General features: G+C 36.9%; 1 protein-coding gene across 1 annotated transcript in view; it reads left to right on the top strand.

Annotated features, from left to right (window-relative positions):
- The window catches only part of ADAM9 (ADAM metallopeptidase domain 9), a 162,585-nt gene that overhangs the window by 46,718 nt on the left and 89,267 nt on the right, over positions 1 to 26,600 (top strand). Inside the window, exons 9-11 of the mRNA XM_064585517.1 lie at positions 302 to 471; positions 6,028 to 6,109; positions 6,588 to 6,721. Of these exons, the coding sequence (XP_064441587.1) occupies positions 302 to 471; positions 6,028 to 6,109; positions 6,588 to 6,721 (386 nt within the window). The remainder of the gene's footprint in view (positions 1 to 301; positions 472 to 6,027; positions 6,110 to 6,587; positions 6,722 to 26,600) is intronic.

Genomic DNA, 26,600 nt, shown 5'->3' with positions numbered 1-26,600 from the left:
TAGATTTACATTAGTTTAGGGCAATTTGGAAGCCAAATTTACCAAAAACTTAAAATTTTCAGTTTGTCAGATTTTGGAGTGGAAGATAAAAACAATTTTGAACTTCTATTACTTTTATTTTGTGGATGAGGACACTGAGACTCTTCAGAGGTTAGAGTCTCATTATATTGAACGAAATGTATTTTTTGGAGGGGAGGAGTCCTGTTTTTATTTCAAGTAGTTGTGTTACTTCATCATAAGTTAAAAGATACTCTTGTATTCTTTAATATATTTTATAGACTTTTATTTGTTTTCTTCCTAGATGTATATTATGTTGAATATTCGAATTGTGCTAGTTGGACTAGAGATTTGGACAAATGGAAACCTGATCAACATAATTGGAGGTGCTGGTGATGTGTTGGGGAACTTTGTACAGTGGCGGGAAAAGTTTCTCATAACACGTCGGAGACATGACAGTGCACAGCTAGTTTTGTAAGTGATTTTAAGAAAAGTGCTATTAATGAAATGATCAGAACAGTAACTTTCGCTTATTTTCTTTTATTAGAATCATGTTTTCTTAAGGTTTTTGAGCATTCGTCTGAATAAGGAGAGCTTTGTATGATACCCCACAAGTCACAGTATGATAATGAGACTTCCCTTCTGTGTTGGATTCCCTGTCACCTTTATTCCATGTCCTTCCTCTTTCTTGGATTTTACTTGCTGACCGTGGTATGGCATGTTTTCTAGTTTCTTCTTGTGAAAGAATATATGGAAAGAAAAAATTTTGACCCTTGCATGTCAGAAAATGTGCTTCACTGTCTCAGAATAGAATTTAAAAGTTACATCCGTGTGACCTCTGATTACCCTAGGGCCTGAGTGACTCAGTTTTTCAGAGGTGTGCTTTACAGTTTGTTTTGTAACTTTTTTGATTATTTGGCTGTGTGTAAAATTCGAGGCATGAAGTCTTTTTCCTTCAGAATTTTGAAGGCATGGCTCTTTCTTTTGACTTCCAGTATTACTGTTGAGAAGCCTTAAGCCTTTCTGATTCCTGATCCTTTGTGGGTTTGTTTGTTTTCCTCCTTCTCTGGAAACTTCTAGGATCTTCTCTTGGTCCCCAAGCTTCTGAATTGTCCTGATGATATGCTTCAGTGTAGGTCTTTTATCACTCATTGTGTTGTGTTCTTAGTGGGTAACTTCAATCTTGAGACTGATGTCTTGCAGTTTTAGGAATTTTTTTCTAATTATTTTGTAGATGACTTGATCCTCTTTATTTTTGTTCGCTATTCCTTCTGGGGTTCCTTTTATTTGGTTGGCTGTTGAGTTTTCTTGTGCTTATCCTCTAATTTTGTTATCTTTCATCTCCTTTCTTTTTGTCTTTTTGTTCTACTTTCTGGAATATTATTTCCTTAAATTTTTCTTCTAAGCTTTCTATTGAGTTTTCTATTTCTGCAATCTTATTTTTAATGTTCTGTAGATCTTTTTGTCCCCTTTAATTTATATAGTCAAGTTCTGATTTCATGGATATAGTAATTTTTTTATTCTCCTTGGGATCTTGCTGATAGATGTTTTTAAAATTTTCTTCTTTTACATAGCATTTCCACGGTACCATAATAAAACTTAAACTTATATAAATCACTTAATACAAATACAGTTCAAAACTTAAAGCAAAATCCTCATTTAAAACTATTTGAAACATTTCATCCTTCTTAAAAGTTTTCTGGCTTGAGGGATTGCAGTTTTGAAGGCCTTAGCCTGCTGCAGCCTCCTTTGCTTGGCAAAGCAATAAAGCTATTGCTCCTCTTTATCCCCCCCAAACACCCTACCCCCCCCGCCAAAGTTTTCTAACTCGATAGGCTGGCTTTTTGCAGAAAAATGTTCTAATTTATATATTTTTGCTTCCCTCGGTGTTGATGGTACCTAAAACTCATAATTTTTTTTCTTTAAGATTTTATTTATTTATTTGACAGAGAGAGACAGCAAGAGAGGGAACACAAGCAGGGGGAGTGGGAGAGGGAGAAGCAGGCTTCCCGCCGAGCAGGGAGCCCAGTGCGGGGCTCGATCCCACCCAGGATCATGACCTGAGCCGAAGGCAGACGCTTAATGACTGAGCCACCCACGTGTCCCTAAAACTCTGAATTTTTTTCTGAGGAAAAATTTCCCTTGTGTTGAGGTTAATGTAGAACATGAAATCATCCATAATACCTGGCTTGCTAAAATGTAACACGGAGGCCGCTGGAGGCAGGGAAGGTTTCAGAGAAGGGCCTCGGCCTTTGGACTGCTGGGGCCTGCGTGACCACTCTGCCATGACCACTCTGCTGTAGGAATGCCTCTCGGAGTTCCCCGAAGCTTTTTAGCCCAAACAGCCACCCTGGGATCTAAGAGATGTATGCATTGTCCCTTAGGCTATGTTTAGCAGAACTCGTAGAACAGGCAGATTAGCATATCGTATCTTTCCCGTAAACAGATCCTCCTAGTTCCAGCAAGACCCCTTGTCACACATCACATGCTTGAGAAAGAGTGATAAAGATTTATGATTCTCCTGAAGGACCAGTAAAGGCGGGAGCAAAGAAGAGCAAAGGGTCTTGTCTCTGAGCGTTGACCCCCTTGCTTTCTCCTCTCTTTCACAGCGAAGTTTGGAGTCATCTTTCATCCGTCCACACAGGGAATGCTGGCCATTCCCCTCACCCTTGATTTTCTTTTGTTTTCTTTTGTTATGTGAGTTATTCATTAATTAATTTTTAAAAAGATTTTATTTATTTGACAGAGAGAGACACAGTGACAGAGGGAACACAAGCAGGGGGAGTGGGAGAGGGAGAAGCAGGCTTCCCGCGGAGCAGGGAGCCCAACTCTGGGCTCCATCCCAGGACTCTGGGACCATGACCTGAGCTGAAGGCAGACGCTTAACGACTGAGCCACCCAGGCGCCCCTTATGTGAGTTAATTTAAAGCAAGGCAGTGAAAATGCCAAAGTGGATTTTTATAGCCCTTTTTATGAATTTTTAGTTAAATTACACCTGCAAGTATCCTCCTGCCAGTGGGCATGCCTTCTAGTTCACAAAGGACCAGAAGGGACAGGCATCTAGCACATTTCTCATGCCTTGCCCAACCAAACCTACCAAACTGTCTTTGTCTTTCCTGTCTGTATCCACTTGTCATGTAGAGGCATTTCCCAAATGTCTGTCTAATGATCCCTGGTTGTGTTTTTGGTTAAGAATGGGGTACTAAAGGGGCGCCTGGGTGGCTCAGTCGTTAAGCGTCTGCCTTCGGCTCAGGTCATGATCCCAGGATCCTGGGATCGAGCCCTGCATCGGGCTCCCTGCTCGGCGGGAAGCCTGCTTCTCCCTCTCCCACTCCCCCTGCTTGTGTTCCCTCTCTCGCTGTGTCTTTCTCTGTCAAATAAATAAAATCTTAAAAAAAAAAAAAAAAGAATGGGGTACTAAAGAGCCTTTTGGAAGCATTGGATACATGAGTAGGGCCTGGGGACTATGGCATTAAGTAGAGGGTGATCTGGCTAAAGTGTTTCCTTGGCAATCCCCTTATGTCAGTATCTCTGGCCCTCTTCTCCTTGCTGGTCAGATGCCCCAGAGAAAGATTTATTCATTCATTTATAATATATTTATTAGGTGTATACCCTAGGCACTGGGGATAGCAATGAATAAAGAAGACAGAAATTCTCTATTTTTAAAATGTTTTAAATTTTTAAGCAGGTTTATTGAGGTGTGATGGATGAAGATTAAACTGCATATATATATTTATTTATTTATAAAGATTTTATTTATTTATTTGACAGCGAGAGAGACAGTGAGAGAGGGAACACAAGCAAAGAGAGTGTGAGAGGGAGAAGCCGGCTTCCCACTGAGCAGGGAGCCCGATGATGTGGGGCTCGATCCCAGGACCTGGGATCATGATCTGAGCTGAAGGCTGAGCCACCCAGGTGCCCCTAAGCTGCACATAATTAAAGTGTACATTTGGAAGAGTTTTGACATATGTATATAGCCATGAAACTATCATCATGATCAAGATAACAAACATACCCATTCCCTCCAGGCTCCTTTGTAATCCAATCTCCTCTCCCCTCCAAAAAAAAAAATTCCTTCCCCAAGCAACCACTAATCTTTTTTTCTGTTAATGTGGGTTAATTTCCATTTTCTAGAATTTTCTGTAAGGGAACTCATATAGTTGTACTGTGTTTGTCCAGATGAAAATTCTTGCCTTCATGGAGTCCCTATTCTGGTAGAGGAGATTAGCCATAAATGAGATAAATGAATGTGTATAATACATTAAATACTAATAAATGGTAAGGAGGAAAAATAGAGCAGGGAGGGTAGAAGTAAAAGTATAGGAAGAGTGTAACTATACTTATGGTGGTGAGCATTTCATAATGTATATAATTATCTGATTACGTCTGAAATTAATATATCAATGATTTCAATTAAAAAAATGGGAAAATGAAAACGTATTGATCTGCAATGAATTGGAAATTAAAGAAAAAATTACTGGCCCTTCCCTACAGTTTGAAAAGCACTGCCTGAGATGATGCATAAGGCTGAATTCTCCGTCTCCTTGCCTTTGGTTTAGCCACTTAAGGCCAAGGGCGGGCATCTGCCTTTCTCATCTGAAGGAGTTGCCTGCCTTGGCTTGCTAGTGGAGACTGGTACAGAAAGAACCATCATGAGCTTGGGCATGTCACATGGCCTCTGTCATCTATAAATTTGTGATAATGAAACTAGATATACAACACAGTGTCTTGGGTTCTAATTTTCTATCATCATGTGAAGGAATAAGTACCTCATTTTCCTGTAGGTGCATGTTTCTCAGGAAGGTTAAGGTTACAACCAGTGAAGCTCATATTCTGACTCAGAGTCCAGGAAGTGTTTGAAGAAACTTAGTAGCCACAGTTTTTGTTGCACTGTAGGCTCAGCTTCTGGTGACATGAAGACAGATTTCTTTTCTTGCATTTCTCCCTAATTAGAATGTGGTTACCTGGCTACAGGGGAGAAAGGGCCAGGATGGTATAGCCATTGAGGGTGGTAAATGTGGAATCAGATAGCATTATGTCAAACCACAGCTTGGTGACCTAACAGCTGAAGATACAACTTCCCAGGGTCTCAGTTTCTTACTCTGTTCAGTGGGCCCAATAATTTTATCTAGTAGGATAAAAAAATTCAGGATCAAATGGGATTATTTTTGTAAGGCACTTGTGAAGGCTTATAGAACATTTTAAATACATTGTGTTGTTATTATTATGCTTTTCTATTCAATAAATAGTGGAGCACCTGCCAAGAAAAAAAAGTATTGGAGGAGTCAGGTTGGCATGGTGAGGGAAGGCCTCGAAGAGAAGACTTGTGAGTAAAGACTTGAAGGAGGTGAGGGAATCAGTTAGGAGTATTTACTGGGCAAAAGAGTTCTAGGTGGAGAAAATAGGTTTTGAGATACAAGTGTGTCAGGGATGATTGGGAACCATATGGAGGCCATTGTGGTTCTTATGTCCCCATGCTCCCTGCTTTGCAGCCTCCTATGTGTGTTATGTTCATTGAGTGTGTTACCTGTCTCTCCTCATTAGAATTTTTGAATAAGTAAATATAATGCATTTTAGGAAGATTTTTCATCTAGAGGGTAGGAAAAAAAAACTTGGCTTAGTATCTAAAACATCTTCATTTGTCTGAAAAATGAATTTGTGTTCGGGGCGCCTGGGTGGCTCAGGCATTAAGCGTCTGCCTTCGGCTCGGGTCATGATCCCAGGGTCCTGGGATCGAGCCCCACATCGGGCTCCCTGCTCGGCAGGAAGCCTGCTTCTCCGGCAAATAAATAAATAAAATCTTTAAAAAAAAAAAAGAATTTGTGTTATTAATCTTGTTCTCTGAGAATAAAAAAGAAATAAGACTTAATTGTATTCTGATTTTAAGATGTCAATTATCTTTGCCATTTTTCTCCCAGTCTTTGTAGGTTCGACCAGCCCAGTTTAAGCTTATCCAAAGAAATAAGAGCAGTGTGTTCCTTTTACCCCCCCAAGTACATTTTCTAACTTTGACCTTGTATTTTCATTTAGGAAGAAAGGTTTTGGTGGGACTGCAGGAATGGCATTTGTGGGAACAGTATGTTCAAGGAGCCATGCAGGCGGGATTAACGTGGTATGTTTTTGTTCTTGATATTTAACTTTGGACGTTTGTGTCAGGACAGTGTCAAGCATTTGACCACGTACTTCCTCCCCTAGTCCTTAAAACAATATTTTGGGTAGAAGTGGTAGACGTGGTTTTTCTTTAGAGACTGGATTAAGTTTTCTAATATTATGTGTTTATTAGCTCCTCACTTTTTATGGACAAGGAAGTTGAAACCCCATTAAAGAAAATTAAATTAGAACCATGAATCTGTTTTCCCATAAATCATTGCAAATAACTTATTAGTGCTAAAGTAATTGGTCTGTTGCTTAAAGGATCTATCTCCATGTCATATCAGTTTCCTAGTGAAATGTATGAAGACTGATGTTGGATGCTTGATTTGTCATGAAGACTGTCACCATTGTAGTGATTAATTTCCTTTTGTGGAAAAAATAATAAACATATCCTTTTTGTTCAGAAACCTAATTAATACTTACCTGTGTTTGGGCAGTTTGGGCAAATCACAGTGGAGACGTTTGCATCCATTGTTGCTCATGAGTTGGGTCATAACCTTGGAATGAATCATGATGATGGCAGAGATTGTTTTTGTGGAGCAAAGAGCTGCATCATGAATTCAGGAGCATCGTGAGTAACTGAATTCTTTCTTCTTGTTCTTGTCCTTTTTTTTTTTTTTTTAAGATTTTATTTATTTATTTGACAGAGAGACACAGTGAGAGAGGGAACACAAGCAGGGGGAGTGGGAGAGGGAGAAGCAGGCTTCCCACTGAGCAAGGAGCCTGATGCGGGGCTCGATCCCAGGACCCTGGGATCATGACCTGAGCCGAAGGCAGACACTTAATGACTGAGCCACCCAGGCGCCCCTCTTCTTGTTCTTCTTAATGTGATATCCTAGCTCAGTGTTTCTTAAACTCTGTGATGTTCTCATGTCTATGTTGAAAATTATTCCTGGCTTCTCTGAAATGAATTACATGATACACCAATGAGAAGTTGTTTTTTTAATTAAATAAATGATTCCAGAGAGCTTTAAGAGAGAAATATTTGTGTAGGCACAGGTTTGGAGCTACACTCTTGTGCAAATTGACACACCAAAAGAGTATAAGAACATGGAAGAATTTACATCTGAATTAGGAATTAGGAAAGGGTTTCTATTAGATATAGTGGAGGTTGGATTAGATTGAAAGACTATATGAAGCGTTTACTCATAAATCCCTTCTTGAGAAAGTGCTTCATTGTCACTGTAAATAGAAGAAATCTTGACATAGTCCTACTAACATCTCTACTTTTATAGATAAAGATGAGAGGCACGACAAAGAGGAGGAGGAAGAGTTAACATTTATTGAATGTTATTTATGTATTAGGCACTGTTCTAAGCACTTAAAATGCCTTAATCTTTAATGCTCAGCAACCTAATGAGATGTGGGTATCTCTAGTTAAGGATAAAGAAGGTGAGGTTACACATCAAAGTAAGTGGTGAGGCTGGGATTTGAAGTCAAGAAGTCTGGGTCCAGAGCCTGTGATCTTAGAACCCCTTCCTTTGCCAGCGTTCAAAAGGAATTACAATAGAGGGTATACAGGTGAACAACACCACTGAGTCGTTGGGCTTCTTTTTAGTGAGGATTTGTCGTAAGGGAACAAGGAGGCAGTAACGCTAAGTAGAGAGCTAGACATACACAATGTATATGTGAGTAGAAGCTGAGCTAGAGAAAGAATTAGATGTGGAAGATGTTCATCTTTTCCAAACACAGATGAAGATTTCATACAGGGAATATCCACAGCCCCAAGTGTTCATTTCCTTTCCTACCTCTCTCAAGTTCCTGGAGCAAGGAAAGAATAACAAAAACTGCTGTTAGCCAGCTCTTTATCTTCAGATCTGAAAGTACAATTCTAATTAAATCGTGGTGTAAAGGAGAGCACTTGAGCGGAATTTGCTGCAGGATTTACCTGTTTCTGAGCAATTACTAGGCTGAAAAATAGATATGGAAGAATTAGAACAGTGTTCATTAAAAAAAAAAAACTATACTTAATGAAAAAAGTAATTATATTCACAAGAAAAGTCTTATGTTTGTAAAAGAGTTCCTGTAGGAGGGGGAAGTAAATTTAGCATTTGGTTTGGCTGGGAGTGAAGTTGAGGAAGATATGAATTGAGGGAACAAGAAATGAATAATCAACCATGAGATAAGACAGGAGACTAAGATGAAAACAGTGGCATGCAGAGTTAGGAAAGAATGTTCTTAAACAGTGCTATGGTGGAATTTAAAGTTGTGTAAGAGGCAGTGAAGAATGGACCCATATTTTATTCATTCATGTATCAAGTATTTATTTATTCATTCATTTTTTAATTTTATTTTTTTAAGTTTTTTTATTGGAGAGAGAGAGAGCTTGCACATGTGCAAGTGGGGGGCAGGGGCAGAGGGAGATGGAGAGAGAAACTTAAGCAGACTGCACTGAGCACAGAGCCTGACTCAGGGCTCCACCTCAAGACCCTGGGATCATGACCTGAGCTGAAACCAAGAGTAAGACGCTTAGCTGACTGTGCCACCCGGGTGCCCCTTATCAAGTATTTATTGAGTGCTGACTTGGTGCTAGACTTTGTTTTAGGCACTTGCAATATCTCAGTGAATTAGATAAAGACTTGCCCTTAATGGAGTTTACATTTTAATGGGGGAAGACAAACTAGTAATGTAATAAATATATCAATAATATGGAATATTAGAAGGTGATAAGTGCTATGGAAAATAAAATAGAGCAGCATTGGAAGATTGGGAGGGCCAGAGTGGTGGTGGTGGTGGTGATGGTAGAGGTTAGTTACAATTTTAGATTCGTATTGTCAGGGTAAGCTCCTTTGAGGTGATGTTAGACTAAGTACTTGAAGGAGATGAGTAGAAAGCTGTGGGGATATCTGCAGGAAGAGCCAAGTATGAAGGAAGAAGTATGGTTAGGATGGACTTTTTTTCAAGATGCAAGAAATTATAGCAGGTTTGTATGCTCATAGGACTAATTTAGTAGAGGGGTAAAACTGGTGATCTAGGACAGAGAGAGAAACATTGCGGTAGTTGACCTTGAGTGGGTGAGAGGGCATGGGATCTGGGGCACAAGTGGATGGGTTTGTTCTAATGGAGCTCTGGGTATCTATAGTAATAGGAATAAATGGATGTAGCTGCTGGAAATGGATAGATGTAGTGGTGGGAGTCTGTGGTTCAGTTTTTATTTATTTTTATTTTTTATTGTTATGTTAATCACCATACATCATTAGTTTTTGATGTAGTGTTCCATGATTCATTGTTTGTGCATAACACCCAGTGCTCCATGCAGAACGTGCCCTCTTTAATACCCATCACCTGGCTAACCCATCCTCCCACCCTCCTCCCTTCTAGAACCCTCAGTTTGTTTTTCAGAGTCCATCGTCTCTCATGGTTCGTCTCCCCCTCCGATTTCCCCCCCTCATTCTTCCCCTCCTGCTCTCTTCTTCTTCTTTTTTTTTCTTAACATATATTGCATTATTTGTTTCAGAGGTACAGATCTGTGATTCAACAGTCTTGCACAATTCACAGCGCTCACCATAGCACATACCGTCCCCAGTGTCTATCACCAAGCCACCCCATCCCTCCCACCCCACCCCCCACTCCAGCAACCCTCAGTTTGTTTCCTGAGATTAAGAATTTGTGGTTCAGTTTTGTTAGTGAAATAGGAAGTAGGTTCATCAGCTGAAAGATGAAGACTTTGAGGGGGCAGTGGTTGGGGATTTCAGGAGATAAGAGAAGGTATGAAATAGTTGTGTGGCAGAATGGGAGGATAAATGGAGTAGAGTATGTTTCCTGGGCCGTTTTAAAGGGTCACTTGAGATTCATAGTCATGAATTTTAAGTGAGATTAGTTTGTGGTTGTGGGTTTTTGTGCAGCCACATTCAACTGCATAGGTACATAAGAGAGTTGATGTTAACCAGGTTGTAGTTAGGCCAAATACAATGAAGTAAGAGAGGTGCAAGGAAGTCAGATCTGTTTGCATAGGAGTAATTATCATGATGGACCATGACATTTTAGCTGGATAAGGCTTAGGAAAGGGAGGACATCAAAGGGATAAGGGAAGTGGAAAGGGAAAACTGCAGATGTCCTGGTGGGATTAAAGTTATACTGGAGTATAAAGGTGTACCTGGGGAGAGTAAGATGGGTAAAGTTGAGATTATAAATTATAGTAATGGTAAAATGTCCATTAAAAGCATGGCAATGAGTGGTTGAACGGTGGAGGATTAGATCTTTGGAGGAGAAGAGTTCAAGCCATGGAGAGCCCAAGGGATTAATAGGGTTATCTACCTGTATATTGAAATCAGCAAAAATTAAGACAAGAATTGTGTTAGCGTGACAATGTTGGTGAGAAGGACATGAGAGGGAGTAACTCAGGGGTTGGTATGTTAGTAATAAAGGGTAGTGGGTAGTTTAATTTTATGAGATTCAGAACTGGGAGATTTTAGGAAGGAGTGAGAAAGAATGGCCTAGAAGCAGCAATATGGAGAAAGAACACTCACTGACTCTATCTCTAGTTGTATGAGGGTTCTGGGAAAAAGCTGCTGGCCTTTGAGAAGGTTCTAGTGGAAGCTGTGAAATCCGGGAATAGCTGAATTTCAAGTAGAGCTTGACAGTGAGACTTTCAGAGAAGAGTTTGAGGTTATGGGAGTTTTTGCGGATGATGGGCTGTGAATGCCAGGATGCACAGTGAGGGAACAGGAGGGAGATAAGGGCCTACACAGAGAGCTACAGCTACCTATGGTGATAAATGTAAACAGGATTAAAGGACATAAGGAGATTTGTCCTGGGAGACTCAAGGCAGGGAGTGGTGCTGCAGCTGCATGTGTTAGGAAATGGAGAGGGGGTGAAGTGTTTGGGATTTCCTCTTGAACAGTGGATCCAGGAGGTCTAAATTTATCTCACTCCTAGCATAGGAACTCATTTTGGCCCTGGTTGGGTAACTCCTCCTTAATGCCTGTTCAAAAAAGATCTGTAAATCAATCTTGATAAGCTTTCCCAGACTGCAAGGGGAAAGGACAGAGATTAAAAGTTAGAAAGATGGAATAGATGTTGAGAACACAGTGGAAAGAATGTTTTTTGGGCCATTGGATTTAGTGGAGGGGCAACTAGAACAAATGGAATTTGAAAGAAAATATATAATATTAAAAAAAGTAAAAACAACTGAGCGGGGGAGGTATAAAATCACAGAAAATTGGAGAAATAGATGTCTAACTGCATTTTAAATTGCTATAATAATGACTTCAAGGTAGAATTGAAAACAGGATGCACATTTCTAATTCGCAAGGATGGTTTTTTTTTTTTAAGTAGGCTCCACACCCAACGTGGGGCTTGAACTCATTACCCTGAGATTAAGTGTCACATGCTCTACTGACTAAGTCAGGCAGGCTCCCTAAGCCAAAAAAATTTTGGAGAAAGTATGCAACATAGAAAAAAAAAGCCCAAAAGAACATTTAAGGTGTTACAAAATACAAAGTATAAGATATAATAATTTAAGGCCAAATAAAACAGTTTTGACAAATATATGGAATGCTTCTCACACTAGGTCTCAAAACACTATTGTAATTAAATGTTTTATCTAGGAAACATACCTGAGACAGACTCAAAATAAGGCAAAAATGATCACTTTTCATTTGTGAGATGTACAATCATTAATGAACATTTATCATAATTGTTGATATTATGTTATTAAAATATGTAATGTAAAAAGCGTGTCAAGGGAAAAGAGCACATATCTTAGAGGAAATTTTAAAACATCTTTCTTAATCATTAACATGTTATATAAAGAAAGCACATAAGATTATAGAGGTTTAAATAAATATTTGTATGGTTGATTTAATAGATAAAAATGTAACTCTGTGTACAAACAGAACATAGATCTTCATTTCAGGTGTTCAGGAATCTCCACAAAAATTGACCATATATTTTGCCCAAAGACTTCCATAATTTAGAAAAGAAGCAGAAACAGAACAGGTCTCATTCTTTGGCCACAATGTGATAAAACCAGATATTAATAATAAAAACCCTAAATGAGTTGGTAATTTAAAAACACTCTCCTAAGTAAATCTTATATCAGAGACCTAAAGGCTAAAGTAATTATGAAATAATTTGAATAAAATGGTATTATGAATATTACATTTAAAACTTACTGCATATTAAAACTGCAACGTGAATACAAGATGATCTCAAATATAAGGTGATCTACCATTTTCCCCATGAGTACAGGCAAGAAGTTTTGGGGACTGGCTTAAGTATGTAACCTGGTAGGGATGTAGAAGATGTAAAGAGAGAGAACTGATATGGGATTGTGGAGAGAAATAACTATGGCTGTGGGAGAGACTGACCATTTAGGAGTTGGAGTAGAGGGAAACTGCCAACATCAGGTGACTTGTTAGAGTGGGACCCAGAGGAATAATCAGTCTTATTCTCCAACCAACTTCTTATCTTTGCCAGTGTCTCTTATTGGCCATTTTTCATTGGATACAGTCTGTATAGGTCACCCTCCTACGCAGAGAACATGGTGGAGAAGGATGGGGATAAGATTGGAGGGGAAACCATAAAATATTGGTCATACATGATACTATCTGTACTATTAGTTTATTCTGGCTTGGATTTTCTAGCTAGTGCAATGAATTAAGAAAAAGATTTAGGAATAAATATTGGAAAAGAGGGGGTAATAATGATGTTAATGTGATTGTCTAGTTTTGAAAAGCAAGAGAATCAATTCAATAGTATTAGAAATACAGTTATAAAGTAAGATTTCCAATAGACCAGTTATAACTATTTTGAAAAAATGTGAGGAAAAAAACTGTATTTGCCAAAAATTCTGAATAGCTTGGGATCAACTTAATAGGAAATATGTAGCACTTGTTTAAAGAACACATAGTTTACTGAAAGTCAGAATATGTAATTTGAGTAAAGGCAGTGTTCTTTTATGGAGAGACTAAATATTGGAAATGTATCTTTCTTTATCAAATTAACTCATAAACTTAAAATAATTCCAATCAAGTTCCAGATATGTATATATTGCTTTCATTTTAGAACTTGACAAAAATAAATTTAAAGTCAATTTGGAAGAGTAATTTTGCAATAGTAGTGAAAAAAATATTGAAAAAGAAGACCCTTAAAGAAGGCTTTTGGTATAAACTATTATGTTTGGAAATTGTATAATATTAAATGCATAATAAACATATCAACAGTCTCATAGTAGAAACCTCAGAAATAGTGAAAGTGACTTTTTTTTTTAAGATGGGGTTATTCAGTAAATGAGGCTGAGATAATTTTTTAAGAATTTGGAAAAAAATTACCCTACATCATAAATTCCAAATATATAATGAAATAGAAGAAAACATGACTTAATAGATATAATCTTGGATAGAGAAAGGTTTTTCTAAACATCAATCTTTCCACTGCCCCCCCCGCCCCCCCCCCCCGCCGAGCGAACTGTAAAGGACAAAACAGTCTATAGATTTGCAGAGTTGTGTATATAAAAAAGCAATTCAAACAGTGAAAGGGCAAATAGTAAAGAATACTATTTGAAACATCTGAGACAGGTTTTTTTTGTTTTTGTTTTTAAATAAAAATATCATAAATTTACAGATGAGCAAAGGATATGATCAGGTAGCTCATAATGTAAGAAATAAATATAAAAGATCAGTAAATTTGTGAAACTTTTCTCCACATCACTAAACAAAGACATGTAAATCAAAACAATGAAATAGCATGTTTTTAACCTATGAAACCAGGGTTTGTAAGTTACCAGGCCACTCTCCTATACTTCTGGTATGAAGAGAATTATACAGGCTTTCTGTGGAACAGATTGGTTATTTGTGTCCAAAACCTTACAAGATACATTTTTAAGCCAGCAATTTTATTTTTGGAAATTTGTTCCAGGGGAATAATTAGAGGGTGAGCAAACAATATGTATATGCATTGTTCAGCCAAAAAAATGGTCCCAACTTACACATGTCCAAAAAAATAGATTGTTTAAACTGACCACGAAATACCTATTTAGTGTAACACTGTATAGTATTAGAACTCATGTTTTTAAACAGTGGACTTCAAACTTTTTTTTAAGCTGGGGAAACCTCCTCCTTTGTTTTTCCCCTACTGTATTCTCACCTAGAAGCCCAGTGTATAAAATATATGAGGGGAGTTTTTGTGGTTGAAGTGGGAGGAGGAGAAACACCCTCTCCTCTCCAACTGCTCTGTGGCCTTTTCTATCCTTAGGCTGCATTATGATTTTCACGGGCCTTTCGCTTTTGTGAGCCCCCTTTTCCATTAAAAACATATGAAAAATTATATTTTATGACTGTATTGGTATAAAGACAGATATAACCCAGGCTGGATTCATTATTAAATATTCATTATTGTGATTTCCCTCTTTTTCTTCTGATTTTAAAGTAAATTTGTGGGCCATTGGAATTATCATGGGTCTTCGCCATTGTGCCATACTGTATCTAATGTATTATTGTAAATCACTGTGGTTAATAATATGTTGGTTAAGATATATGTTTATTCAAATGAAAAAAAGAATATGTGAGATACCATGGTGTGAATTACTCCTGTTTTAAAAATATGAACATGTGAAGAAAGATTGGAAGGATGTATGCCAAAATGTTTAACTGGCTCTGATTTTTGGTGGTAGTTTTTAAGGTCACTTTTATATTTTTCTTCTGGCTTTTCTTTATCTTTTGATCATTTTGCTCTGAGCAGGTATTTATTTTGAGTTAGGAAATAAGGCAATATTATTTAATAGAGGTATTCTAGAAAAAGTGTAGGTACCAGTCTATCACAGGTATTAATAACATTGAACATGGAGGAGATTGCTATTTATCAGTGTTCCCCTGGACTTTACTCTTGAGAACTGATAATATATGACTGAAATATTTTATGTTGTTAATTTTATTGTGGAGTTATTTATTTTTAAAAACTTTTCACTGAATGATCATATTTCAAATAGAACTGAGTAGATTGCATTTTCCCATTATTTCTGGTGCTATATTAGTTCACACTTTTATCATTCTAATAGAGATTTTTTTAAAAAAAGATTTTATTTATTTGAGAGAGAGCGAGTGAGAACATGAGCTTTAGGAGGGGCAGTGGGAGAGAAAGGGAGAAGCAGACTCCCTGCTGAGCAGAGAGCCCGATGTGGGGCTCGATCCCAGCACCTTGGGGTTAGGACCTGAGCTGAAGGCAAATAGATGCTTAGCTGACTGAACCACCCAGGTGCCCCTCCAATAGACATATTAGGATATATAGAATATTTGTCAGTTGTTGCCCTTGCCTTTTGGGGAGGTTGCATGATTGTGTAGTGAGTCATTATGTGAGTTTATACACATTTTATTGAGCTTGTATTAGTAATTTTGTTACTGTAGTAAGTTAAAATTACCCAGGACAAAAAGAAAAAAAGTCCTGTTTGTATTTTACTTATCTTCTATGACAGAGATATAGCTGGTAGATAAGTGTTGGATAAATATAAATATTCCACTGCTTACAGATGTTCACCTCTTGAGCTGTTTTGTATATGACTATTGACCTTTTGTATATGAAGCAGAAATGTATTATGCTTGCAGCGTTGAAATGGGGCATGGCTTAAGCATGGTCTTACGGCAAAACAAAATGTTAAAGAGACAGATTGAGACTGGTTGAGACGGTGCAAGGAATGAAATTTTGGGACATCATTGCTTACAGGGATTAGTGTAGAAGCACTTTAGGAATATTAGGATAGGGGTGCCTGGGTGGCTCAGTTGGTTATGCATCTTGATTCTTGATCTCAGCTCAGGTCTTGATCTCAGGGTTGTGAGTTCAAGCCCTCTGTTGGGCTCCACACTGGGCGTGGCGCCTACTTAAAAAAGGAAGGTTAATATTAGGATAAAATTGAGTCTGTAGCAGAGATGTCTTGAGGCAACATTTGTAATGGAAAAGGACTTCTGATGAAGGAACATTGCTTTCTAGATCTAGGAATACAAAATCTTAGAGACTAAAAGGTTTTCCACCTCCCCCAAAAGGCTATAAGTAAGATGTTCACTACTGAATGAAGGGCAACCTGCTTCTTCTGAGGAATAAGTAAACTATCCCAGATGACATTGGATTCACTTCCACTTTGAACAGAGAAGTACTCTGGGCAGAGGGCAGAATTGACAGAATGGAGATGGTGTTGGATTAACTCTTTAGATCTGGTGGGCATTACCTCATTAGACAGATGGCTCTAGCCTATTCCTAGTTGAAATGCACTTCCTCCAGCAGCTAGCAATAAATCTACATTTATTAATGGTGGTGTTTTCTCTTACATCTTCTTAGGTATTTTTGTTTTGTTTTTTAGAGAAAACTTGCCCTGCGTTCCAAGTTTACCTCTTACTCTGGTCTTTATCTTGGATTCTGTTTTTTTTATTTTTTAATTTTTTTATGATTGCTTCCTATAAAAGCTATAACCCTATGTCAGCTTTCTGATCTTTAACAACCCCCATCAGGTTGAGCAAATTCATCTTTTTTTTCTAAAAGATTTCTCAGTCCTGAGTGAGTACTCTTCTAGTTTACTGGACTCTCCTGAGCCTAACTGCAGAAGGAAGCACTGAGGATAATTCTTGCAGGGCCTACTTATTCTGATAGAACTTGTGATGTATTTTTTTAAAAAATACTTTTATTATGAAAAATGAAGCACATACAGAAAATCTAGCTAAACAAATGTATAGCTGAATGCATTTTTAAAGAATTTTATTTATTTCTTTGAGAGAGAGAGAGAGCATGAGTGGGAGGGGCAGAAAGAGAGAAAGAATCTGAAGCAGACTGCCCGCTGAGCACGGAGCCCGATGTAGGGCTCCATATCACAACCCTGAGATCATGACCTGAGCTGAAACCAAGTTGGCCACTTAACTGATTGTGCCACCCAGGTGCCCCCAGATGAACACATTTTTATAAAGTGAACATTTGTTGTAACCACCCATGTCAGGTCACTACCAGGATCCTCAGAAATCCCTTTTGTAGTTTTCCCCATCATACCTTCTTCCCTAAAGTTAACCCTTATCCTGATTTTTATGATAATCATTTCCTTGCTTTTCTTTACAGTTTTGCCACGAAAATATGTATTCCTAAACACTTTAGTTTTTGCCTGTTTTGAGCTCTATTCATAGAATAGGTTAGAGTAAATAAACAGAATTATACAAGTATGTTTTCTATTGGTTGGGTTTTTTTTTAGTTGACGTTGTGTTTGTGATGTTTGTCCATCCTGATACACGTGGCTGAAGTACATTTTCATTTTTGTTGCTTCCATCTTCTTTTGGTTTGAAGGTTGCCCCCTGGGATCTTAACTCCCCTGTACTTTCAAGTTACAACTCAATAAAAGCTTAGAAATAGGAGTTGTGGGGAGTTGTCCACCATAACTGCTGAAATAAAAAATGGCTGGAAGAGATATGTAGTGGGGTACAATGAGTGCTAAGTACATACCTCACCAATAATTGGTAATATCCACTTTAAACTTTAGCTAATGAGTTGGATATATAGTGGTATATTACTGTGCTTTTCCTTTGCATTTCCCTGATTACTAATAAGATTAGATCACCTGTTTATGTTTATGGGCCATTTGGATTTTGTTTTTTGTGAAGATACTGTTCAATCCCACCCTCCCCAGTTTTTCGATTGGGTTGACTATCTTTATTGATTAATAGAAGTCCTTTATAAATTTTTTGGCGACTTTTAGTGAAAAATTTTAATTTTAATGTAGTCATGTATATCAATCTATTCCTTTATGACTATTGCTTTTTGTATCTTATTTAGGAAATTGTAAATTTGATGTCACGGAGGTGGGCTTCTGTATTGCCTTCCAGACTCTTGATCTGTTTTAACCTTCATATTTAGGTCCATAATCCACCTAGAATTACTGTTTGTGCATTGTTCAGGTAGAGGTCAGGTTTTTTTTTTTCCAATATGAGTACTTTGTTGAATTGGCACCATGTGTCAAAAAGATATCCCTTTCATTGCTTCTTTGCAGTGTCACCTTTGTCATAAATCAAGTGTCTGCAGATATATGTGTCTGTTTCTGGGCTCTTCTATTTCATTTGTTTATTATTCTATATTTGTATCACTACTGTAGTTTCCTAATTTTCACAGCTTTATAATTGGTTGTAGAAAGCAAGTTGTCCTACTTTGACCTACTCATTCAAGAGTGTCTTGGCTGTTTGTGGCTTTCTCATGTAAATTTGAGAAGTGTCCAATTCCAAAAAAGTCTTGGGGGGGGTTTGATTGATCTTGTATTAAATCTCTAGATTAGTTTGGTGAAGAATTAACATATTTTCAGTAAGGAATCTTCAAGTCCATGATCTTTAATTCCTCTTATAGTTCTCTATAAACTTCTTTTGGTAGTATTATTCCCATACTTTATACTTTTGGGTGCTATTGTAAATGATTTCTCTTTTAAAAATTAATTTTTTAATTTTTTGTATAAAAATAAAATTGATTTCTTATATATATTTTATATCTAGCAGCCTATTACACTTTTACAGTAGTGCTACACACCTGTAAATTCTTTTGGATTTTTACTTATATAATCATATCATCTGGTAGTAATGATAATTTTGTTTCTGCCTCATCAATCCTTATAACTTTTATTTATTTATTTTTATTACCTGACTGTACTGGCCAGGACTTCCTGTACAACATTCAAGTAGAAGTGGTGGTAATTTGCATCTTTGTCTTTTTTTTTTTTTTTTAACAAAGAATAGTTAACATGCAATGTTATATTAGTTTCAGGTATACAACATAGTGATTTAACAATTCTATACATTATTCTATGCTCACCACAAGTATGGTTACCATCTGTCACCATGGAGTGGTATCAGAAGGAAAGCTTTCAGCATTTTAACATTAAATATAATGTTTGCCAAATATTTTGCAGATACTTTTCTTTCTCTTTTCTTTTTCAAGTTTTTATTTAAATTCCAGTTAGTTAACATACTAAGTAATATTAGTTTCAAGTGTAGAATTTAGTGATTCATCACTTACAACACCCAGTGCTCATCACAAGTGCCCTCCTTAACTCATCACCCATTTAACGCATCCCCTGCTGGCCTCCCCTCTAGTAACCCTCAGTTTGTTCTCTATAGTTGTGAGTCTGTTTTCTGTTTTGCCCCTCTCTCTCCCCGCTCCATGTTCATCTGTTTTGTTTCTTAAATTCCACATATGAGTGAAATCATATGGTATTTGTCTTTCTCTGACTGACTTATTTTGCTTAGCATAATACCCTCTAGTTCCATCCATGTCATTGCAAATGGCAAGATTTCATTCTTTTTTATGGTTGAGTAATATTCCATTGTATATATGCCACATCTTCTTTATCCATTTGATGGGCATTTGGGATCTTTCCATAATTTGGTTATTGTTGTATGCTGCTATAAACATTGGGGTGCATGTATACCTTTGAATCAGTATTTTTATATCCTTTGGATAAATACCTGAGTAGTGCAATTGCTGGATCTTACGATAGTTCTATTTTTAACTTTTTGAGGAACCTCCGTACTGTTTTCCAGAGTGGCTGCACCAATTTGCATTCCCACCAAGAGTGTAAGAGGGTTCCCTTTTCTTTGCAGCAGATACTCTTTACTGGGTTAAGGACTATCCTTTCTCCATTAAGTTGTCTTTGTTTCTTCGTCAAAGATGTGTTGACTGTATTTGTGTGGGTTTATGTCTGGACTTGATTCTCTTCCATTGATCCATTTGTCTTTTCTTTTGCCAATACCATTCTGTCTTGATTTACTGTAGCTTTATGGTAAATCTTAAGTCAGATACTGTCACTTTTAAAATTTTGTTCTCTTTCAATATTGTGTTGGTTATTATGGGTCCTTTTTCTTTCCATAGAAACTTTAGATCGCTTTGTTGATACCCAAAAAATAACTGGCTGGGATTTTAATTGGGATTGTATTGAATCTATAGATCAAGTTGGGAAGAATGGGCATCTTTATGGTATTGAGTTTTCCTATCCTTGAACATGGAATATCTCTTCATTTATTTAGGTCATTTTTTATTTTTATTTTTTCATCAGACTTTGTAGTTTTCCTCTATAGATCGTGTACATATTTTGTTAGATTTATACCTAAGTATTTTTGTTTTGTTTTGGTTTTGCTAATGTAAATGGTATTGCATTTTTAATTTCAAATTCTAATTGTTTGTTGCTGGCATATAAGAAAGCAGCTGACTTGTATGTTAATCTGTTCTATAACCTTTCATTAATTAGTTTGCTTTAACTGCTTATTAGTTTCAGAAATTTTTTGGTTGATTCTTTTGGATTTTCTGCATAGATGACTGTGTCATTTGTGAACAGTTTTATTTCTTGTCTTCATTTCCTTTTTTATTGATTAGACTGTCAATTTTGTCTGATATTAATATAGCTTCCCCAGATTTTTTTTCATGTTGAAAGTATATTTTTTTCCATTCTTTCACTTTGGATTTTTCTTTATCCTTATGTTTTAGATATATGGTTCAAAACAACACATGTTTAGGTTTTATTTTTTAATCCAGCTTGACAATATTTGTCTCTTAATTGTATCATTTAGTTTACTTATATTTAATGTAATTAGTAACATACTGTATTTATTTAAATGTAGTTGTGATTGATTGTAAGATACATCATTATTTACATACCACTAAGAAAGAAAAAATGATGCCAATTAAATACTTTGTTAGATGAATCTGTTTCAGAGTATTTTAAATGTGTGAAGAATGTGTTTTAGAATTAATGAGATGCAGTATTTGGGTTTAAATCTACCATCTTATGTGTTTTTTATTTGTCTCACTTCTTTTATGTTCTTTTTTTTCTTTTTTTAAAGATATTATTTATTTATTTGAAAGAGAGAGAGAGTGCAGGAACAGAGAGAGAGGGAGAAGCAGACTCCCCGCTGAGCAGGGAGCCTGATGTGGGGCTCGATCCCAGGACCCTGGGATCATGACCCGAGCTGAAGGCAGACGCTTAACCAACTGAGCCACCCAGCCGCCCCACTTCTTTTATGTTCTTTTAAAAAATCTTCTATTTTGTTTATTTGGATTACTAGTGTGTTTTTAATATTCATTATTTTGCCTCTATTAGAATGGAAGTTATGTAATCTTTGATTTTTGGGGGGAGTTACTCTAAATATAACATGTGTCCTTGATTTATCATGTTTAATATTAAATCATATCCTTCCTTACACAAATCAAGGACTTTAGAGCTGTTTAACTTCATTTATCCACTTCCTGACTTATATAACTATCTGTCAGGAATGTATTATCACTGTTTAATGAACATTGTTCATTCCTGTTTGTTTAGATTTACCTACATAGTTATTACTTCCATTACTCATTGGTTCTCTTGCATCTCTGACCTTCCATTTGGTATCATTTTTTAGTTATCTTGAAAAACCCTTTTTGAATTTTTTTTAGTGTGTGCCTGATAGTAGTTTGTCTCTTAGCCCCCCCTTCCCCAACAATGGCATCTTTATTTCTCTTTCATTCTTCATTTAAAAATTTAAATTCAATTTAATTAACATGTAGTATATTATTAGTTTCAAGGGTAGAATTTAGTGGTTCCCATCAGTTGCATATAACACCCAGTGCTCATTACATCAAGTGCCCTCCTTAATGCCCATCACCCAATTACCCCATCCCCTCCCACCTCCCCTCCAGCAAGCCTCAGTTTGTTTCCTATACTTAAGGTATAGGTACCTTAAGGTACTTAAGGTACAAACCTTATGGTTTGTATCCCTCTCTGATTTCATCTTATTTTATTTTCCTTCCTTCCCCTATAATCCTGTTTTGTTTATTAATTTCCATATATGAGTGAAATCATATGTAACTGTCTGTCTCTGATTGACTTACTTTGCTTATCGTAACATACTCTATTTCTATCCACATTGTTGCAAATGGCAATATTTCATTCTTTTTGATGGCTGAATAATATTCCGTTGTGTGTGTGTGTGTGTGTGTGTGTCACACACACACCCCACATCTTTATCCATTCATCAGTTGATGGACATCTGTGCTGTTTCTGTATTTTGGCTACTGGGGACATTGCTGCTATAAACATTGGGGTGCATGTGCCCCTTTGAATCACTATTTTTGTATCCTTTGGATGAATACCTAGTAGTGCAGTTGCTGGGTTGTACGGTAGTTCTATTTTTAGTTTTGAGAAACCTCCACACTGTTTTCAAGAGTGGTTGCACCAGTTTGCATTCTGGTGTTCATTCCCACCAACAGAGTAACAGGGTTCCCCATTCTCTGCATCTTTGCCAACATCTGTTTTTTCTGAGTTGTTAATTTTATCCATCCTGACTGGTGTGAGGTGGTATCTCATTGTGGTTTTGATTTGTATTTCCCTGGTGCGGAGTGATGTTGAGCATTTTTTCATGTGTTGTTAGCCACTTGTATGTCTTCTTTGGAGAAATGTCTGTTCATGTCTTTTGCCCATTTCTTGACTGGATTGTTTGTTTTTTGGGTGTTGATTTTGATAAGTTCTTTATAGAGCCCTGTATTGCTGTATACTTCCCTCATAGAACTGCCTTTGTTACATTTCAAAGGTTTTGAACTGTTGTGTTTTGATTTTCATTTGCTTCCATGCATTTTTAAAATGACCATGGAATGCTTTTCCATTTCTTTGTGTCTTCCTCAATTTCTTTTGTAAGTGTTCTATAGTTTTCAGAGAACAGATCTTTTACCTCTTTGGTTAGGTTTATTCCTAGGTATCTTATGTTTTTTGGTTCAATTGTAAATGGGATCCATTCCTTGATTTCTCTTTCTGCTGCTTCATTATTATTTTTTTTTTTAAAGATTTTTATTTATTTATTTGAGAGAGAGAGAGAGCACACAGAGGGAGAGTGAGAGGGAGAAGCAGACTCCTTGCTGGGCAGAGAGCCTGATGTGGGGCTTGATCCCAGGATCCTGAGATCATGACCTAAGCTGAAGGCAGATGCTTAACCAACTGAGCCACCCAGGTGCCCCTCTGCTGCTTCATTATTGGTATATAGAAATGCAAGAGACTTCTCTGTAATGATTTTATATCCTGCGACTTTGCTAAATTCCTGTATCAGTTCTACCAATTTTTTTGTGGAATCTTTTGTATTTCTACATAGAGTATCATGTCATTTGCTAAGACTGAAAGTTTGACTTCTTCTTTGCTGATTTGGATGCCTTTATGTCTTTTTGTTATCTGATTGCTGAGGCTAGGACTTCTAGTACTATGTTGAACAACAGTGGTGAGAGTGGACATCCCTGTCTTGTTCCTCACTTTAGGGGAAATGATCTGTTTTTCCATTGAGGATGATATTAGTTGTGTCTTTCATATATGACCTTTATGATTTTGAGGTATGTTCCTTCTATCCCTACTTTGTTGAGGGTTTTTTATCAAGAAAGGATGCTGTACTTTGTCAAATGCTTTTTCTGCATCTATAGAGAGGATCATCTGGTCCTTGTCCTTTCTTTTATTAATGTGGTGTATTGCATTGATTGATTTGTGGAGGTTGAACCACCCTTGCAGCCCAGGAATAAATCACACTTGGTCATGGTCAATAATCCTTTTGATGTACTGTTATTAGCTAGTATCATGGTGAGAATTTTTACATCCCTGCTCATCAGAGATTTTGGTTTTTAATTCTCCTTTTTAGTGAGGCTTTTGTCTGATTTTGAGATCAAGGTAATGCTGGCTTCATAGGATGAGTTTGAAAATTTTCCTTCCATTTCTATTTTTTGGAACAGTTTCAGAAGAATAGGTAATAATTCTTCTCTAAATGTTTGATAGAATTCTTCTGGGAAGCCACGTGGCTCTGGACTCTTTACTGGAAGATTTTTGATTACTGATTCAGTATCTCTGCTGGTTATGGGTCTGTTCAGGTTTTCTATTTCTTCCTGTTTTAGTTTTGGTAGTTTCTATGTTTCTAGGAATGCATCCATTTCTTCCAGATTGTCTAATTTGTTGGCATATAATTGCTCATAATATTCTTATAATTATTTTTATTTCTGTGGTGTTGGTTGTGATCTCTCCTCTTTCATTCATGATTTTATTTATTTGGGTCCTTTCTCTTTTCTTTTTGATAAGACTGGATAGGGGTTTATCAGTCTTATTAATTCTTTCAAAGACCCAACTCCTAGTTTTCTTGATCTGTTCTGCAGTTTTTTTGATTTCTGTATTACTGATTCTATTCTTCTCCTGCTGGATTTAGGCTTTATTTGCTGTTCTTTTTCCAGCTCCTTTAGATGTAAGGTTAGTTTTTGTATTTGAGACTTTTCTTGCTTCTTGAGGAAGCCCTGTATTGCTGTATACTTCCCTCATAGAACTGCCTTTGCTGCATTTCAAAGGTTTTGAACTGCTGTGTTTTCATTTTCATTTGCTTCCATGCATTTTTAAAATTCTTCTTTAATTTCTTGGTTGACCTGTTCATTTTTTAGTAGGATGTTCTTTAACTTCCATGTATTTGTGGTCCTTCCAAATTTTTTCTCCTGGTTGACTTTTAAGTGTCATAGCTTTGTGGTCTGAAAATATGTATGGTATGATCTCAGTCCTTTTGTACCTGTTGCAGCCTGATTTGTGACCTAGTATGTGATCTGTTCTGGAGAATGTTCCATGTGTGTTCAAAAAGTGCATATTCTGCTGCTTTATGATGAAATGCTCTGAATATGCTGTTAAGTCCATCTGGTTCAGTGAGTCATTTAAAGCCCTTGTTTCCAATTGTTGATCTTCTGGTTAGATGATCTGTCCATTGCTGTGAGTGGCATTTTAAAGTCCCCCACTCTTATTATTATCAATGAATTTCTTTAAGTTTGTTATTAATTGATTTATGTAGTTGGCTGCTCCCAAGTTAGGGGCATAAATATTTACAGTTGTTAGATCTTCTTGTTGGATAGAGCCTTTTATTATGATATAGTGTCCTTCTTCATCTCTTATTACAGTCTTTGGTTTAAAATGTAGTTTGTCTGATTATAAGTATGGCTATTCCAGCTTTCTTTTGTTGTCCATAAGCATGATAAATGGTTCCCCACCCCCTCACTTTCAATCTGGAGGTGTCTTTGGGTCTAAAATGAATCTCTTGTAAGCAGCTTATTGATGGGTCTTGGTTTTTTTTTTTTTTTTTTAATCTATTCTGATACCCTGCATCTTTTCATTGGAGCATTAGTTCATTTATATTCAGAGTAATTATTGAAAGATATGAATTTAGTGCCATTGTATTACCTATAAAGTCACTATTCCTGTAGAATGTCTCTGTTCCTTCTAGTCTTTGATACTTTTGATCTCTCTCTCCACTCAAAGGGTCCCCTTTAATATTTCTTGCAGGGCTGGTTTAGTGTTTATGAATTCCTTTAGTTTTGTTTATCTTGGAAACTCCTTATCTCTCCTTCTATTCTGAATGATAACCTTGCTGGATAAAGTATTCTTGGCTGCATATTTTTCTCATTTAGTACATTGAATATATCATTCCAGTCCTTTCTGGCCTGCCAGGTCTCTGTGGACAGGTGTGCTGTGAGCCTTATGTGTCTACTCTTCTAAGTTAAGGACCTCTTCTCCCGAGCTTTAAGATTTTCTCTTTTCTTTGTAATTTGCAAGTTTTAGTATAATATGTTGAGGTGTTGACCTATTTTTATTGATTTTGAGGGGAGTTCTCTGAGCCTCTTGGACCTGAATGCCTGGTTTCCTTCCCCAGATTGGGGGAGTTCTCAGGTATAATTTGTTCAAATAAACCTTCTGCCCCTTTTTCCTTGCTCTTCTTCTGGGTCTCCTATAATAAGGATATTATTTCACTTTATGGAATTGCTGAGTTTCCTAAGTGTGCCTTTGTGATCTGATAGTTTTCCTTCCCTCTTTTTTTCAGTTTCATTATTTTCCACAATTTTAACTTCTATATCACTGATTCACTCTTCTGTTTCATTCATTCTCATTTTTATGACCTCCCCTTGGGACTGCATCTCGGTTATAGCATTTTTAATTTTGGCCTGACTACATTTTAGTTATTTTATCTCTACAGTAAGGGATTCTCTAGTGTCTTCTCTGCTTTCTTCAAGCCCAGGTAGTATCTTTATAATTTTTCTTTTTAATTCTAGTCCAGACATCTTATTTACATCCTTATTGATTAAATCCCTGTATATGAATACTACCTCCTGTTCTTTCTTTTGGGGTAACTTTCTGCATCTCATCAATTTGTCTGTAAGAGAAAAGAAGAAAGAAAAGGAAAAAGAAACCAAAACAAAAACAGCAATAACAACAATAACAACAGAAATCTTCAGTAAGCATTTCTGGTGTATGCTGTGTACACTCTGCTATTAAATTTTGGCTGTTCTTTCCCAGTGGTCCGTTCTTTACAGAGTTCCTCCTTGCTTGTAGTGGGGAGTGTTTGGACCTTTAACTAGGTGTGCTTTGATTTTTTTTTTTAAGATTTTATTTATTTATTTGAAGAGAGAGACACAGCGAGAGAGGGAACACAAGCAGGGGGAATGGGAGAGGGCGAAGCAGGCTTCCCGCTGAGCAGGGAGCC

This window comes from Mirounga angustirostris, unplaced genomic scaffold (genome assembly GCF_029215605.1).
Source record: "Mirounga angustirostris isolate CCGP_5_RB_7025 unplaced genomic scaffold, mMirAng1.0.hap1 SCAF_2, whole genome shotgun sequence".
NCBI lineage: Eukaryota > Metazoa > Chordata > Mammalia > Carnivora > Phocidae > Mirounga > Mirounga angustirostris.
The sequence above is the reverse complement of the archived record's forward strand: the minus strand, read 5'-3'. Positions and strand labels throughout refer to the sequence as shown.